At 39.5% G+C, this 19,628-nt stretch overlaps 1 protein-coding gene across 3 annotated transcripts in view; it reads right to left on the reverse strand.

Annotated features, from left to right (window-relative positions):
* MOSPD2 (motile sperm domain containing 2) overlaps positions 1 to 19,628 on the reverse strand; it is an 84,520-nt gene that overhangs the window by 10,915 nt on the left and 53,977 nt on the right. For all 3 annotated transcript variants that reach the window (XR_011565272.1, XM_070784157.1, XM_070784156.1), the window contains exons 9-13: positions 5,740 to 5,916; positions 4,863 to 4,975; positions 2,746 to 2,842; positions 1,897 to 1,993; positions 1,397 to 1,526 (exon numbers count right to left, since the gene is read on the reverse strand). Coding sequence is in view for 2 of the 3 variants with exons in the window: in XM_070784157.1 (XP_070640258.1) it covers positions 1,397 to 1,526; positions 1,897 to 1,993; positions 2,746 to 2,842; positions 4,863 to 4,975; positions 5,740 to 5,916 (614 nt within the window). In the remaining variant the exon portion in view is untranslated. The remainder of the gene's footprint in view (positions 1 to 1,396; positions 1,527 to 1,896; positions 1,994 to 2,745; positions 2,843 to 4,862; positions 4,976 to 5,739; positions 5,917 to 19,628) is intronic.

Here is a 19,628-nt window from a genome sequence, read left to right on the forward strand (position 1 = left end):
ATGAATAAATATGAGTAACACACTTTTATACCAGTACTAGCATATAGGAGGTTCTATTTAAGTGTTAATATTCTGTCTGCCCACAGTCTATTTTCTACACAGCCTCCCAGAGTAACCCTTTATGTAAGTCATTCACCTCATGGCTCTGCTCAGCACCAGGTAATGGTTTCTCCTCTTAGAATCAGCAATTCTCACTATGAGAATGATTTGGCTCCCTGCTACCCCCCTTACTTGATTTAGGCTCCAATGACTTTACTGTTCCTCACACAGGCCAGGAACACAGCTTTTTCATTTGTGGTTCTCTCTACCTGGAAAGCTCTTGTCCCAGTTATCTATGTGGCTTTCTCTCATTTCTTCATGTCCTACTCAAATGCCATCAGAGTAGCCATCTTAACTATCCTCAACTGAGCTTCCTCAATACATTCTGGGCTGCACCATTCTTCAGCGGTGGGGGGGAGGTGTATCCTGTGCAGAGGGGTACACTGAGTAGCGCCCCTGGTGTCTACCTGTTAGATGCCCACAGCACCCCACTGTCCAGTTAAGACCAACAACTGTCCCTTGGGGGGCAAAACTGGGCACACTAGGGGAAAAAAAGACCCATAACCAACCTTCTCTTACCTATACATCTTTTTAAGATGTAAAAGGCTTGTATGCATGCACAGATGTACATGTGTAATATGCCTATACAGTCATAGGGTTTTCTCCTCTTAAATAGGATAACTGTCATACATATTTTTCTGTGAGTAGGTTCTTTTCTTTTCCTAGTACTATATCAGATGTCGTCTTCCTGTATCAGAGCAAATAGACATAGTACATTCTTTTGAATAACTGCAGAGTATTCCTTCGGAGAAGGCAATGGCAACCCACTCCAGTGTTCTTGCCTGGAGAATCCCAGGGACGGGGGAGCCTGGTGGGCTGCCGTCTATGGGGTCACATAGAGTCAGACACGACTGAAGCGACTTAGCAGCAGCAGCAGAGTACTCCTTAGTGTGGCTGTTCTCGAATGTATTTCACTGTTACTTTCCTGATGATCATTTAGGCCCTTTTTCATTTCCCACTAGTACAAACAATGCTGCAGCAAACATTCTGGTACATAAGGTGCGCATTCCTAACAGAGGTTTACTGCTGGAAGAGAAATACCTGTGCTTGTACTTTTGACACATCCAGAATCTTGCACTGGCCTGCCAGCAAGTCTCTGCTATTAGCAATCCTAGAGCCACTCCAGGGCCCATGCACCTGGGCACCCTAGAGCCTTTCAGCAGTCGGGGCCCACAGTGTAAGCCTAGTGTCTGCCAAGTGCAACAAGGAAGGAATGCCTGCCTAGCCCAGGTAGGCACATCCCTCTTTGGGATTTTTTCCCATTGCAGTTTGAGAGCTTATGAGTCAAAAAGCATACCTGTGCTCCATCACTTTGTTTCTAGGAACTTCCTTCCAGAACTGAGTTAATTCTGCTGGACCCGTGCCAGATGTCTGTTCCATTTCTGCAGCCATTACCAGAAAACGGTCTTGGGCAGAGACTGTTAAACCTGCATTCCAAAAGGGCAAGTTAATACATAAACAGGGACCTTTACAAAGGGTTGGGCATGTGGCTTAGGCATTGTTCTAGAAAACAACACTAAGGAAAAAGAATAATATGGAACTATTGTAAAACAGGCAGCTCTCCTATAAAGATGAGGACTTTTGTGGTTTGAAATTCAATTTCAGCTGGCATTAGTGTCAACAAGTTTAGTTGTTCAATTTTTTTAATGAGACTCATTCAACCATCTCGTTTTACAGTTGGCCAAGGTGACTTGCTGACAGTCCAGTTTCGAGATTCCAGTTGAGCTCTGCTGACTCATCACCCAGCCCTAAGTCCCCCATAAAGAGGCTGTTGCAGCCACTCAGGTGACAACTCACCGCCATGGGGGGACACAACTATATCAACTGATGCACCAGGGTCACAACTGCTGTTGCTGGGCTTGACTCTGTACTTTTCTGGAGCAGTTGTTCTCACCTGTTTAGAAAGACAGTAGTCACAATAACTTTCATGCTCTTTGGGGGGAAATGGTTTAAAATGACTTTAAAAAATCAGTTAATAAAGTCTATAAAACCACCTTGGTTAAAATGTATCTTTTCCCATCAACAGGTAAAAAGCACCTCAATTTATTGGGAAGAAACATTCATCAGTCCAACTGTCACTGAGCCTTCCTCTTAAATTAAAAAAATGAGCCCAACTGTTAATTATTAAATTCAGGTGGTTAACAGGATAAATATTTCATATTCAGAAACACAACATACATTAGAATACATGTTACAACAGTGTTTAGATAATCAAAGGACATCCAGAAAGTAGATAATTTAAGGAAGTAAAACCTACAATATGGGCAATAGTGGGCTCAGTCCTGTTATACTTACTGCTCAGCATCAGGTTAGTATCCAATATAAACTACACTCCAGAATATACCACACTTGGGGGGAAATGCACTTTTGATTTTATAGCTTTATTTTTCATTCTTTCTTATTATTCATATACTGAAAAAAGGATTTTTTTTTTAAATAAAAAACATTAAACCCTGGGACTAATTTGGACAGTACCCTATTACTGCATATTATAGACAGATACAGACCTCAAGGGAACATTTTAGATAAGCTCAGAGCTAAAAGGCAGTTTAACAAGCCTAAAAATATCATAAAAACATGCAAGCTCAAAATGATCAATCTTTCAATTTCCACACACAACTTATAAATTATCTCTCAGATATTTACCTTAAATGCCACTATGTTTTTTGTTACATTTGTCAACACTATCAAAGCTTTCTTCTCTCCTGAGTCTGTACTTCCAAAATACAGTTCTTCCGCTGGGCTACATGGTAATAAAAGCATAAGGCATTGGTACTGCTCAGAAGAAATGACAAACCTAATCATCAGCTTGAAGAAAAATATCTGGTTATGCCCATTTGTATAAAGAGATTTCATCAAAGAAGATTACAAAACGATTACCTAATACATTTTGTATTTTAATCTTTCTTACTGACTGAATGAATGCATGCTATTTGAAAAGTCCTATGGTTCCCCCCAAGATCTAAAAGAAAAATAGGCAGGAACAGAAGGGAGAATTAGGAGGATTCTGAATTAGTCCCATAACCAGCACCGTCTTAAGGTTTATTTACTGAAACTCTTTGGCAGGTGACAGATAAGAACCAGAGAAGAAATTGCCACTTCAACTTTACCTAATTACAAACATTAGAATGGGGCACATATCTATACACCAACTTAAAAAAGTCAGAGATATATTTAAGTAACAAAATAATTCCTGACTATATATAGTTTTTTCTAAGTAACATGGAAGGAGAATAACATAAGATTTGCTGTGGGAACTACAGGAAAATTGGTCAGAAAATCAGTAAGCTTCAAAATGCAATTTTTACTGTTATTAGCCACTGTAATGCCCACGATCTAAAATAAAAATGAAAAGACTCAAGCAAAGATTGTGTAATTTAATTACATGAGCTAAATTTAAATTGCATGAGGTGCCTCTCCAAACAGTACAAAGGACTATGATTTTTAAGTAAAAAGGTGAATTCGCCAGATAGCCCTTGACTTTGAGCTCCATCTTTATAAACAGACTCATTTTATATCAGGAATGTCTGCATATCAGATATTTATTCATGTAGAGAACACACATTGTTAAAAGCTCTCCCTGGAGAGCTGTGCCTAGCTTTGGACAAGACATAAAGTGGCATGACTGCTGGCTTCCTTTAAAAACCCAAGTGAAATATACCACGGAAAAGATAGGAAGTTTCTGTCTTCAACTGTTCTCAGTACCCAGCACAAAAACCATGAAAAGGTCTGGGGAGACAGAGGCTGGTTAGGTCCCCGGGTCTGTGGAGGAGAAGCACTGTGATTTTCTGGTGGGCAGTGCAGAGCTGGCTTTCTCCCTAGCTGGCTCTTCCAGCCATATCTTGATGAGGTTGTGACAGGCCTCCAGAGGAAAAAAAAAACTAGTTTGCAAACTAGTACAGGGGAAAATGGGGAAAAAAATTCTGAAGCAGGGAAAACGACCAAGCAAAACCATGGAAAGGAGAACAGGCACGTGTGTTTCCCTCCCTGCACCCACCACACACACACTCATGCAGATGAAGATAAATCCAAATATAACAGTAATCAAAATGTGTGTCAACAAATCAATCTTGTCAATTAGAGAATTTCAAATTCGATCTTTAGAATGTCTGGCTCTACTGTTAATGAGTCTTTAACAGTTATATAGAAAGGTTTCAAGTAAAGGGATAGAAAATGATACAGTAGGCCGTTACCAAAGACAGTTGATAAAGCACTGTTAAATAAGGCTATATAGATTTACCAACCAAAAGCATCATTAGTGAGAAAGATCTCTACCTAATGATAAAGAAACGATACTAAATTTTGTGGACTGAACACCCTGGAGAGAAAAAATAGAGATGTGCTGAAATTTGGCTTTGGTAGAAATCCTATTTTTCTGGTTCAGCTTTAGTTTTGGAAGGTTAAATCAATAAAGGGCTACTTCAGTGTCATTTCTGGCAACCTCAAACTTACGCAAGTCAAACACTACCAATAAAATGAGAAAAATGTATGTCATTCAGATTTGTTGTTAATACGGGAGTATTCATGATTACCTAATGTGGGATAAGGGCCTTTTAAACAAACTCAACAGAATAAATAATAAAAAGGTAGCTACAAATATCCACTATGTTTGAAAACCAACGTGAGTCTTCAGATACCCCTTAATTTTATATTTCCACAGTTTCAAAAACAGTCCAGAAATTTCAACTTTGCAGTTCTCTCAAAACAATCAAGATATGTTACAAAAGCATAGCTATATGCTCAGCTAAATCCTCAGCCATTACCTGATGTGTAATAAGGGCCCTTTAAACACACTCAGTGGTTTCTTGAAAGTTTTCATTTTGGAATCAACTTTTTCATTCTCATCTGCTTTGGAAGTAGGTTCCATTATGTTACCCTAAGGACAAATTATATACATATATGAAGAAAGATAAAAAAATTGAGTTTCACACAGGTAGTTCATTAGGTCACAAAGTAAGCATTATAGTGACTCGATCCAAATTATAATCTTTAAGCTAGGTTTACTATATATTAAATATATAATTTAGATATAATAATCAGATCATTAACCTATATTTGAGTGCCTACTATATAAAGAAGCCCCTTTAGAAAATGTAACATGGTCTTTCTCTTAAGAGTCTTTTTATTTTTAGTTTTTTTGGCCACACTGCACGGCTTGTGGGATCTTAATTCCCCAACCAGGGATTAAACCTGGGCCCTGGGCAGTGAGAACACTGCATCCTAATCACTGGACCACCAGGGAATTCCCCTCACTTATGTATTTTAAAATCTTTTCTACATAGAATATATTTATATCTCTATCAAGTTCCTGATATAAAAACATAACAACTCAGTGTTCTTTAAAAGTGACAAAGAGGGGGTAGATCAAGGGTACGTTTTAAGTTACTTTTATTTTAGATAAAACATTTTTTGGATAAAAGGATTCTTTCAAGGTGTGTTTTGCCAATTTTTATACAAAGCATGGAATCAGCCTTTTATATAATGTAGTGGTACTAACAGTCAGCTAGTGCCATCCTTGCTCTTTTTACATTTCAAGATATAGAAGGGCAGCAGGTTTAGTGAATTATCTAAATTCACATAGCCAGCTGGTGGGACGAGATCACATCTTTTGTCTCTCTTAAATTTTTTTGTTAAAATTACCTTTTTAGGAAGAGTTGTTTGTTCTTCATTAGAAATTGTTTCCAAGGTATCTTTGCCATCACTTTCTATATCTTCTTTACTTGAAGCTTCATCCTCACTGGCAATAGGCCCATTTTCACACAATGGTGTTTGGAAATCATCATCTACAAGTGGTGGGTAGCTATACTTGAAAGGATCCTGAGGAAAAAGAATTTTGTATCAGCTTGCTGAGAGGTGGGTGGAGAAATAATTATCTTAGTAAAGTTAAAATCCATTCCTCTGGCCAAGGAAACAGAGTTAATTAGATAGTGAAATTTAAAACAAAGCAAGCATTTTAAAACAGCATGGGAAAATGCAGTAAGTGGTGTGGGACAACTGGCCAGCCATCTGTAAAAGAACCAAGTTGGATCTTCAGCTCATTCTTTATACAAAAAAGAATTTCAGACGGGTAAGAGCTTTAAATGTGTGTAGTTTTTAAAAACCATGTAAGTTTCAGGAATAGGGGGATTAAAAACAACAAAACGAAGAAACACAAAACCTAAGTAAGGAAAGGCCTTTTTAAGTATAACACGAAACCTAGAAGGCATAAAAATATTTACAAAAAATGAAACATTTCTGATTGAGGGCTGAGACAAGATGGCAGAGTAGAAGGATGTGAGCTCATCTCTTCTCATGAAAACACCAAAATCACAACTAATTGCTGAATAACCACTGAGAATAAAACACCAGAACCGACCAAAAAAGATACTCTATATCCAAAGACAAACAAGAAGTCATAAGGAGACAGTAGGATGAGCACAAGCATGGTAAAAATCAATTCCCATACCTGCCAGGTGGGTGACCCACAAATGAAAATAACTGTATCACAGAGGTTCTCTCACAGGAGTGAAAGTTTGGAGGCCTACACCAGGCTCCCCGGCCTGGGGGTCTGGCATTGGGAGTAGGAGCCGCCAGAGCATCTGGCTATGAAGGCCAATGGGATTTGACTGCAAGGATTCCACAATACTGGGGCAAACAGAAACTCCACTCTCAGTAGGGACACACAAAATCCTGTGACCACCAGGACCCAGGGGAAAAGCGGTGACCTCGAGGAGCCTGGGCTAGACCTACCTGCTAATACTGGAGGATCTTCTGCTGAGACAAGGGGTGTTATGGCTCACTGTGGGGACAAAGACACTGGTGGTGGTAGTTCTGGAGAGTATGCATGGGTGTGAGCGCTCCTGCAGGCCACCATTTCCTCACTAAAACCTGGTCCCTCCCAACAGCCTACAGGTTCCAATGCTGGGATGCCTCAAACCAAACAACTAATGGGGTGGCAACACAGTCCTGCCCATCAGCAGACAGTCTGCATGAAGTCTTCCTGAGCCCACAGGTGCCCACTAAACACACCCCTTCACATGATCTTGCTCACTAGAGGTCTTACAGGAAAGAACTGACTCCATGTCTGATCTTTTTTTTACTTTTAACCGTTGCCTGATTATTGCAACTGGATTACAATTAGTTACATGAATCATTGTTTTGTTTCTTGTCTCCAAAATGTTTGTGCTTTGTGTCTCCCTGCTGCATTAGGTCTTTGTAAATGTTGCTCCCTGCATTATTTATATCCTGTCTCATTTATAAGATGAGTTGTCTATCACAGTACCAAGTGTGCAAACAGGCCTCCAAAGAAACACACTCCAAAGGAAATATATCACATTGATAACATAATTGTAATAGTGTGATTCTAGGTATGGGAAGAGGCAATAAGTGAAAATGTCTCCTGGATCATAATTAGACAGATCTAGAGAATCATTAATTATTGATGGGGGTCTACCGACTTGATAGATGTTGAGTTTGAGCAAGCTCTGGGAGTTGGTGATGGACAGGGAAGCCTGGTGTGCTGCAGTCCAAGGGGTCACAAATTAAGTATTTTTGCCTGATCTGGGAGGGGCCACCCAGTGTCATGGGACAAAATTTCATCATAAAATGTCTCCTAAATATTGGTTAAATTCCTGACCAAGAGGGGAGGATCTGAGAAATGGAATATTTCCTGCCATATCAGCCATCAGCGATTGCAGCCCCCTGCTCAACACGAGCTGGTGAGCCCTAGGACACTCAGGAAGGAGAATATCTCCTATCTAGCAGCCATTAGACTTCAGCCACTTGCTATGGTGAGTCCTGAGGAAACTCGGGATATGAGAATACAGGATTCTAGGCCCCAGATACCTGAGGTACATGTCAAGGAAATGGTTTCAATGAGCCCTGACTCTTGCATCTTCACATACACAGAAAAGTTGCTAAATTCTTTACCTGAGTGGCTGCCTATCAGGCCTTAAGTCCTCAAAATTCCCACTGAAGAGAACATAACTCTTAACTTTTAGGTTGTGAGTATTTTTTAAGTGTACAGGTGTAAAGTAGACACTTCCCATATAGGAACAAAAGAAGCAACATTTGGAACACTGGCACTGATGGCAGACATTCCCAGAGACATCTATCTGACAAGACGCAACAGGAAGCGATTAGAATGGTCATGGCCCCCTTTTCTACAAGATGTGGAATGGACACTGACAGTGCGCAACTGTTACTGGGAAGAACTGACTCCACGTTGGCTCTGTTTCTTCTACTTTAACCTTTGCTTCCCATTGCTTTTGTTCACTAAAAGGATACTGTCCATACACAGTGGCCTGCCTTGGGGAACCCTGCCCCACTGCCTGAGTGTTAAACCAAAATGCCTTTGTTCCAGGCCCTGTGGATGGCTACAGGAAGGAATTAATGGATCCTCTCCACGAGGCTGTCTATTCCAGGAGATATTTGCAAGATTAATGGAACTTTTACTTGACTTCCTCGCCTTCTCCCATCCCTGTTCTATAAAAAGAACCTGGCATCCAGACCCTGATATGATGGCTTTTTGGAGACACTAGTCTGTCATCTCAGTCTGCCAGCTTTCCAAAGAAACTCATATTCCTTGCCTCAACACCTCATCTCTCGGTTAATTGGCCTGTCATAGCAACCAGAGCAAACTTGGATTCAGTAGAAGAGACACAATACTCAGCTCTGCCCACAAGTTGGCAGGAACCAGTCCCTCCTAACAGGAAGCCTGCACAAGCCTGTTAAATAATTTTTCTTTTTTAACCATGCTGTATGGCTTGTGGAATCTGTTTCCTAACCAGGAACTGAACACGTGCACTCAACAGTAAAAGTGTGGACTCCTAACCACTGGACCACCAGGGAATTCCCTACACAAGCCTTAGACTGGCCTCATCCACAAGGGAACAGAGGGCAGAAGCAAAAACGAACTACAACCCTACAGCTTGCAGAATGGAAATCGCAATCACAGGAAGTAAGACAAAATGAGACCAGCAGAGGAATAAGTCCCAGATGAAGGAACAAGATAAAATCTCAGAACAACAACTATGTTTAGTGGAGACAGGCAATCTACCTAAAAAAGAATGCAGAGTACGGACAGTAAAGATGATCCAAGATCTTAGAAAAAGAATGGAGGCAAAGACTGAGAAGAAAGAAAAAATGTTTAATAAACACCTAAAATATCTAAAGAACAAATAGAGACAAACTACAATGAGTGAAATAAAAAACACACTAGATTAAACCAATAGCAGAAAAAATGAGAGAACAGATGAGTAAGTGGCAAGACAGAATGGTGGAAATCACTGCCACAGAATAGAGAAAAAAGAAATGAAATGAGGACAATCTAAGACACCTCTGAGATTACATTTAAAGCACCAACATTCACATTAAAGGGGTGTCAGGAGAAGCGATAAAGGACCTGGGAAAATGTTTGAAGAGATAATAGCTGAAAACATCCATAACATGGGAAAGGAAATAGTTACCCAGGTCCAGAAGTGCAGAGAGTGCCAGGCAGGATAAATACAAGGAGGAACATGCCAAGACACATGTTAATCAAACTGACAAAAATTAAAGAGAAAATATTAAAAGCAAAAAATAACATACAAGGGAATTCCTGAAAGATTATCAGCTGATTTTACAGCAGAAACTCTGCAGACCAGAAAGGAATGGCACGATATATTTACAGCGATGAGAGGAAAGAACCCATAACCAAGATACCTTCCCAGCAAGGCTCTAATTCATAGTTCGTGGAGGAATCAAAAGCTGTCGTGCAAAAGTTAAGAGAATACAACACCATACAAACTATGCAACAAATGCTAAACAAATTTTTCTAGGTGGAAGGCAAAAAAAAAAAAAAAAAGGCCATAACTAGAAACAAAAAAACAATGAATGGAAAAGCTCACTAGTAAAGAATGCATATAGTAAAAGTAAGACATCATCCACATAGAAATAGGATATGAAAACCAGCAATCATGAGAAGAGATGTGTACAAACTCAAGATATTAGAAAGGCATTTGAAATTAAGAGGCCAGCATCTGAAAACAATCTCATTTATAGACTACTATATCAAAACACAGTAACTGCAAACTGAAAATCAACAATAAATACATACACACAAAAGGAAAAATGAAATTAAACACAACACTAAAGTTAGGCATCAAATCATGAGAGAGAAAAAGAGGACGCAGGGAAAAAGACCTACAAAATCAAATTTAAAAATTAATAAACTGGCAATGACAAGGGAGTTTCCTGGCAGTAGAGTGGGTAGGATTTGGTGCTTTTACTGCCACGGCCTGGATTCTATCCCTGGTCAGGGAACTAAGATCTGTAAGCCATGCAGCAAGGCCAAAAAAGAAAAGACAGTAAAACAAAAACATATCAATAATTACCTTAAATGTAAATTGATTTAATGCTCTATTCAAAAGACAGACTGGTTGAATGGATGCAAACATAAGCTGTCTACAAAATACCCACTTCAAATCTAGGGACACAGACTGAAAGTCAGGGGACTGAAAGGGTATTCCATGTAAATAGAAATCAAAAGAAAGCTGCAATGTCAATACTCATATCAAACAAAATAGATCTTAAAATACATACAGAGTGTTTTAAGAGAGAAAGAAGGACACTATACAATGATCAGGGGATCAATCCAAGAAGATAAAATAACTGTAAATATACTTGTACCCAATATAGGAACAGCTCAATATATAAAACTGGTACTAAGAGCCATAAAATGAAAAATCTACAGTAACAAACTATTAGTGTGGGACATTAACACCCCACTTTCATCAATGGAAATATCCAGACCAAAAGTCAATCAGGAAAAACAGACCTTACATGACACATTAAAATAGATCAACTTAATATTTATAGAGCATTCCATCTGAAAGCAGCAGAATACACTTTCTTCTCAAGTGTACATGGAACATTTTCTAGGATTGATTACAAGTAAGGCCACAAAGTCAGGCTTGGTACATTTACGAAAACTGAAATCACATCAACTATCTTTTCTGACCACAATGCTATGAGATAGAAATCAACTAAAAGGAAAAAAAGTAAGAAACACAAACTTGTAAAAGCTAAACAATATGCTAAGAAACACCCGGTGAGTCACTGAAGAAATCAAAGAGTAAATTAAAAAATACCTAGTGACAAATGACAATGAAAACATAAAGATCCAAAACCTACGGGAAACAGCAAAAGCAATTCTAAGAAGGAAGTGTACAGCAATACAATCTTACTTTGGGAAACAAGAAAAATCTCCAATAAAAAACCTAAACTGAGTTCTGACAAAACATGGTCCACTGGAGAAGGAATGGGAAACCACTTTAGTATTCTTGCCTTGAGAACCCCACGAACAGTATGAAAAAGCAAAAAGATATGACACAGAAAGATGAACTCCCCAGGTTGGTAGGTGCCCAATATGCTACTGCAGAAGAGTGGAGAAATAACTCCAGAAATAATGAAGAGATGCCATGAAAGCGAAAACAGTTCCCAATTGTGAGTGTGACTGGTGATGGAAGTAAAGTCTGATGCTATAAAGAACAATACTGCATAGGAACCTGGAATGTTATGTCCATGAATCAAGGTAAATTGGAAGTGGTCAAACAGGAGATGGCAAAAGTGAACATCAACATTTTAGGAATCAGTGAACTAAAATGGACTGGAATGGGTGAATTTAATTCAGATGACCATTATATCCACTACTGTGGCCAAGAGTCCCTTAGAAATTGGTGTAGCCCTCATAGTCAACAATAGACTCTGAAATGCAGTACTTGGGCACAATCTCAACACTGACAGAATGATCTTGGTTCATTTCCAAGGGAAACCATTCAACATCACAGTAATCCAAGTCTAAGCCCCAACCACTAATATGGAAGAAGCTGAACGGTTCTATGGTGACCTATAATACCTTCTAGAACTAACACCAAAAAAGATGTCCTTTTCATCATAGGGGATTGAAATGCAAAAGTAGAAAGTCAAGAGATACCTGGAGTAACAGGCACGTTTGGCCTTGGAATACAAAATGAAGCAGGGCAAAGGCTAACAGAATTTTGCCAAGAGAATGCACTAGTCATAGGAAATACCCTCTTCCAACAACACAGGAGACGACTCTACACACGGACATCACCAGATGGTCAATACAAAAATCAGACTGATTAGATTCTTTGCAGCCAAAGATGGAGAAGCTCTATACAGTCAGCAAAAACAAGACTGGGAGGTGACTGTGGCTCAGATCATGAACTCCTTACTAAAAATTTCAGGCTTAAATTGAAGAAACTAGGGAAAACCACTAGGCCATTCAGGTATGGCCTAAATCAAATCCCTTATGATTATATAGTGGAAATGACAAACAGATTCAAGGGATTAGATCTGATAGAGTTCTTGAAGAACTATGGATGGAGATTCATAACATTATGGTACAGGAGTTGGTGACCAAAACCATCCCCAAGAAAAAGAAATGCAACAAGGCAAAATGGTTGTCGAAGGAGGCCTTACAAATAGCTGAAAAAAGAAGAGAAGCAAAAGGCAGAGCAGGAAAGGAAAGATATACCCAAATGAATGTGGAGTTCCAAAGAAAAGCAAAGAGCAATAAGAAAGCCTTCTTATGAGAACAATGCAAAGAAATAGAGGAAAACAACTGAATGTGAAAGACTAGAGATTTCTTCAAGAAAATTAGAGATACCAAGGGAACATTCCATACAAAGATGGGCACAATAAAGTATACAAATGGCAAGGACCTAACAGAAGCAGGGGAGATTTAGAAGAGGTGACACAGAAGAACCGTACAAAAAAGGTCTTAATGACTCAGATAACCATGACAGTGTGGTCAACAACATAGAGCCAGACATCCTGGAGTGTGAAATCAAGTGAGTGTGGGCCTTAAGAAGCATTACTATGAACAAAGCTGGTGGAGGTGATGGAATTCCATCTGAGCTTTCAAATCCTAAAAGATAACACTGTTAAAGTGTTGCACTCAATATGCCGGCAAATATGGAAAACTCAGCAGTGGCCACAGGACTGGAAAAGGTCCATTTTTATTCCAGTCCCAAAGAAGGGCAATGCCAAATGATGTTCAAACTACTGCACAACTGTGCTCATCTCACATGCTAGAAAAACCAAGAGAATTCCAGAAAAACATCTGCTTCATTGACCATGCCCAAGCCTTTGACTGTGCAAGTCACAACAAACTGTGGAAAATTCTTTAAAAGATGGGAGTCTGAACCACCTTACCTGTCTCCTGAGAAAGCTGTATGAAGGTCAAGAAGCACCAGTTAGAACTGGACATGGAACAATGGACTGGTTCCAAAGTGGGAAACGTGTACGTCAAGGCTGTATATTGTCACCCTGCTTAATACATGAAGATTACATAATGTGAAATGCCAGGCTGGATGAATCACAAGCTGAAATCAAGACTTCCAGGGAAAATATCAACAACCTCAGATATGTAGGTGATACCACCCTAATGGCAGAAACTAAAAAGTAACTAAAGAACCTCTTGATAAAGGTGAAAGAGGAAAGTGAAAAAGCTGGCTTAAAACTCAACATTCAAAAAACTAAGGTCATGGCATCTGGTCCCATCATCTCATGGGAAATAGATGGGGAAAAAATGGAAACAGTGACAGACTTTATTTTCATGGGCTCCAAAATCACTGCAGATGGTGACTCCTGCCATGAAATTAAAAGGCACATGCTCTTTTGAAGAAAAGCTATGACAATCCTAGAGAGTGTATTAAAAAGCAGAGACATCACTTTGCCAACAAAGGTATGGTTTTTCCAGTGGTCAAGTACAGATATGAGAGTTGTACCATAAAGAAGGCTGAGCACCAAAGAATTGATGCTTTCGAACTGTGGTGTTGGAGAAGACTCTTGAGAGTCCCTTGGCCTGCAAGATCAAACTAGTCAATCCTAAAGGAAATCAACCCTGAATATTCACTGGAAGGACTGATGCTGAAGCTCCAAAACTCTGGCAACCTGACGTGAAGAGCTGACTCACTGGAAAAGGCCCTGATGCTGGCAAAGATTGAGGGCAGGAGGAGACAGAAGATGAGATGGTTTGATGGCATCACTGAGTCAATGGACATGAGTTTGAGCAAACTCTGGGAGATACTGAAGGACATGGAAGCCTGGCGTGCTGCAGTCCATGAGGTTGCAAAGAGTCGGACATGACTTAAGAACTGAACAACACCACCTAAAGCAAATAGAGAAAGAAGAAGAAGCAAACCTCAAAGTGAATAGAAGGAAACAAATCATAAATATCAGAGCAGAAATAAATGAAATAGACATGAAGCAAACAATAGAAACAATCAATGAAACTAAAAGCTGGTTCCTTTAGATGATAAACAAAACTGATAAATCTTGTAGCAACACTCATCAGTAAAAAGGAGAAGGCAATGGCACCCAACTCCAGTACTCTTGCCTGGAAAATCCATGGATGGAGGAGTCTGGTAGGCTGCAGTCCATGGGGTCGCGAAGAGTCGGACACAACTGAGCGACTTCACTTTCACTTTTCACTTTTATGCACTGGAGAAGGAAATGGCAACCCACTCCAGTGTTCTTGCCTGGAGAATCCCAGGGACGGCGGAGCCTGGTGGGCTGCCATCTATGGGGTCTCACAGAGTCAGACACAACTGAAACGACTTAGCAGCAGCAGCATCAGTAAAAATAAAATAAAATAAAGTGAGGACTTCCCTGATGGTCCAATCTTTAAGAATCTGCCTGATAATGCAGGGGATACAGCTTTGATCCCTGGGCCAGGAAGATACAACAAGCTGCAGGGCAACTGAGCCCATGTACCACAACTATTGATGCCTGAATGCTCTAGAGCCCATACTCCACACATAAGAGAAGCCACCACAATAAGAAGCTGGCACACCACAACTACAGAGTAGTCCCTGCTCACAGTAACTAGAGAAAGCCTTAACAGCAACAAATACCTACTGCTGCCAAAAATAAATAAGAAAAAAAGGTGGAGGGTTCCAGTCAATAAAATTACAAATAAAAAAGAGAAATTATAATAAATACCACAGAAATACAAAGGATCAGAGGAGACAATTATAAACTATACACCAATAAAATGAACAATGTAGAAGAAACAAATTCTTAGAAAGTTACAATCTCCCAAAAATGAACCAGTAAGAAACAGAAAAAATGAACCAACCAATCACAAGTACTAAAATTGAAACTATGTTAGAAAAATTCATAACAAACAAAACTCTAGGATCCGATGGCTCCACAGGCAAATCCTTCTGAAAATCTTCAAAAAATCCACTGAGGAAAAAACACTCCTAAACTCATTCTACGAGGACAACATCATCCTGATACCAAAACCAGACACATATCACACACCCCCCAAACAATCACAGGCCAGTATCACTGATAAACACTGATGTAAAAATGCTCAACAAAATACTAGCAGACAATATTCAACAGTACATTAGAAGGATCATACACCAAGATCAAGTAGCATTTATCCTTAAGGACACAAGGATTTTTCAATATTTGCAAATCAGTGTGATATACCACACTGACAAATTAAGAATAAAAATCATATGATGATCTCAATACATGCAAAGAAGGTTTTGACAAAATACCCATGAAAACAGTATGTAGATTCATTGAAAAACCAGGAATAAAACTACCATATGATCCAGCACTCTTACGGCAGAAAGTGAAGAGGAATAAAGAGCCTCTTGATAAAGGTAAAAGAGGAGAGTGAAAAAGCTGACTTAAAACTTAACATTTAAAAAATTAAGATCATGGCATCCAATCCAATCACTTCATGGCAAATAGATTGGGAAACAATGGAAACAGTGACAGACTTTATTTTCTTGGGCTCCAAAATCACTGCAGATGGTTACTGCAGCCATGAAATTAAGACACTTGATCCTTGGAAGAAAAGCTATGACAAACCTAGACAGCATATTAAAAACCAGAGACATTACTTTGCTGACAAAGGTCTGTCTAGTCAAAGCTATGGTCTTTCCCTTATGATTATACAGTGGAAGTGAGAAATAGATTTAAGGGACTAGATCTGATAGATACAGTGCCTGATGAACTATGGACGGAGGTTTGTGACATTGTACAGGAGGCAGGGAGCAAGACCATCCCCCAAAAAAAGAAACTCAAAAAGGCAAAATGGCTGTCTGAGGAGGCCTTACAAATAGCTGTGAAAAGAAGAGAAGTGAAAAGCAAAGGAGAAAAGGGAAGATATAAGCATATGAATGCAGAGTTCCAAAGAATAGCAAGGAGAGATAAGAAAGCCTTCCTCAGTGATCAATGCAAAGAAATAGAGGAAAACAACAGAATGGGAAAGACTAGAGATCTCTTCAAGAAAATTAAAGATACCAAGGAAACATTTCATGCAAAGATGGGCACTATAAAGGACAGAAATGGTATGGACTTAACAGAAGCAGAAGATATTAAGAAGAGGTGGCACGAATTCACAGAAGAACTGTACAAAAAAGATCTTCATGACACAGATAACCACGGTAGTGTGATCACTCACCTAGAGCCAGACATCCTGGAATGTGAAGTCAAGTGGGCCTTAGAAAGCATCACTACAAACAAAGCTAGTGAAGGTGATGGAATTCCAGTTGAGCTATTTCAAATCCTGAAAGATGATGCTGTTAAAGTGCTGCACTCAATATGCCAGCAAGGCAAGAACACTGGAGTGGGTTGCGATTTCCTTCTCCAATGCATGAAAGTGAAAAGTGAAAGTGAAGTCACTCAGTCGTGTCCGACTCCTAGCGACCCCATGGACTGCAGCTCACCAGGCTCCTCTGTCCATGGGATTTTCCAGGGAAGAGTACTGGAGTGGGGTGCCATTGCCTTCTCTGATACCTAGGTATAAACCTACCTAAAGAGACAAAAGATGTATATGCAGAAAACTAAAACACCGATGAAAGAAATCAAAGGTGACACAGATGGGGAGATACACCATGTTCTTGGAAGAATCTATATTGTGAAAATGACTATACTACTCAAAACAATCCACTATCAAATTACCAATGCAAATTACCAAATTATCAAGATTCAGTGCAATCCCTATCAAACTACCAATGGCATTTTTTACAGAACTAGAAGAAAAAATTTTACAGTTCGTATGGAAACACAAAAGACCCCTAATAGCCAAAGCAATCTTGAGAAAGAAAAACAGAGCTGGAAAAATAATCCTTTCTGACTTCAGACTATTCTACAAAGCTACAGTCATTAAGACAGTATGGTACTGGCACAAAAACAGAAATAGAGACAAATGGAATAAGCAGAAATCACAGATATAAAGTGCCCATAGGTGCATGGGTTTATCTTTGACAAAGGAGGCAAGAATATACAATGGAGAAAAAACAGCCTCTTCAATAAATGGTGATGGGAAAACTGGACAGCCACATGTAAAAGAATGGAATTAGAACACCTCATAACACTATACAAAAAACAAACTCAAAATGGATTAAAGACTTAAACGTAAGGCCAGAAGCTATAAAACTCTTTAAGAGGAAAACATAGGCAGAACACTCTGACATAAATCACAGCAAGATCCTCTTTGACCCACCTTCTAGAGTAATGGATAGGAAAACAAAATCAACAAATGGGATGTAATTAAACCAAAAAGCTTTTACACAGCAAAGGAAACTATAAAAAAAATGAAAAGACAACTCTCAGAAGGGGAGAAAATAATTGCAAATGAGGCAACTGTTAATCTCCAAGATATAAAGGCTGCTCGTGCAGCTCATTATTAAAAAAAAAAAAATGACCCAATCAAAAAAAGGGCAGAAGACCTAGACATTTCTCCAAAGAAGGCAGACACATGATCAGTAAACACATTAAAAGATGTTCAAGATCATCAAATATTAAAGAAATGCAAATCAAAACTATAATGAGGTATTACCTCACACTGGTCAGAATGGCTAACATCAAAAAGCCTACAACAACAACAACAAATTCTACAACAAATGTTGGAGAGGGTGTGGAGCAAAAGGAATCCTCCTACACTGTTGGTGGGAATGTAAACTGATGAAGCTACTATGGAGACCAATATGGAGATTCCTTTAAAATAAACAAACTAGGAATAAAAGTACCATATGACCCAGCAACCCCAATACTGAGCATATACCCTGAGAAAACTACAATTCAAAAAGACACACACATCCCAATGTTCACTGCAGCACTATTTACAAAAGCTAGGACATGGAAGCAACCTAGATGTCCATCAACAGATGAATGGCTAAAGAAGTTGCAGTACATATATACAAAGGAATATTACTCAGCCAGAATAAGGAACAAATGTGAATCAGTTGAACTGAAGTGGATGAACCTGAAGCCTGTATACAGAGTGAAGTAAGTCAGACAGTGAAAGACAAATACCATATATTAACACACATATATGGAATTTAGAAAAATGCTACTATTGAACCTATTTGCAGGGAAGGAATGGAGATGTAGATGAAGAGAACGCACTTGTGGACACACGGGGGGAAGGAGAGGGTGGAATGAATTCAGAAAATAGCACTGACATATATACACTACCATGTGTAACACAGAGAGCTAGTGGGAAACTGCTATATAACACAGGGAGCCCAGCCTGGTGCTCTGTGACAACCTAGAGGGGTGGGATGAAGGGGTGGGAGGGAGGCTCAAGAGGGAGGGGATATGTGTATATGTGTGTGTGTGCATGCATAGTTATGACTTATTTGCAGTGTTGTATGGCAGAAATCAGCAGAACTCTGAAAGAAATTATCCTCCAATTAAAAAATAAATTAACAAAAAAACTATGAACTATCACCTCACATCAATCAAAATGGCCATCATCGAAAGGTCTGCAAACAATAAATGCTGGAGTGGGTTTGAAGAAAAGGGAATCCTCATGAATTGTTGGTGGGAATGGAAATTGGGATAGCCACTATGGAGAACAGTATGGAGGTTCCTTATAAAAAAAGAACAGAGCTACCATATGATTCAGCAATCCCACTCCTGTGCACATATTAGGAGAAAACCATGTTCAAAAGGTTACATGCACCCCAATATTCACCAAAGCACTGTTTGCAATAGCCAAGACCTAGAAGCAACATAAATGTCCAGACAGAGAAATAAATAAAGATGATGTGGTACAAATATTCAATAGAATATTCAGTCAGTTCAGTTGCTGGGTCGTGTACAACTCTTTGCAACCCCATGGACTGCAGCACGCCAGGCTTCCCTGTCCATCACCAACTCCCAGAGCTTGCTCAAACTCGTGTCCATTGAGTTGGTGATGCCACCCAACCATCTCATCTTCTGTCGTCCCCTTCTCCTCCTGCCTTCAATCTCTCCCAGCATCAGGGTCTTTTCCAAAGAGTCAGCTCTTCGCATCAGGTGACCAAAGCATTGGAGTTTCAGCTTCAGCATCAGTCCTTCCAATGAATATTCAGGACTGATTTCCTTTAGGATGGACTGGTTGGATCTCCTTGCAGTCCAAGGGACTCTCAAGAGTCTTCTCCAACACCACAATTCAAAAGCATCAATTCTCTGGTGCTCAGCTTTCTTTATAGTCCAATTCTCACATCCATACATGACTACTGGAAAAACCA

The sequence above is a fragment of the Bos indicus genome, chromosome X, assembly GCF_029378745.1.
Source record: "Bos indicus isolate NIAB-ARS_2022 breed Sahiwal x Tharparkar chromosome X, NIAB-ARS_B.indTharparkar_mat_pri_1.0, whole genome shotgun sequence".
Lineage (NCBI taxonomy): Eukaryota > Metazoa > Chordata > Mammalia > Artiodactyla > Bovidae > Bos > Bos indicus.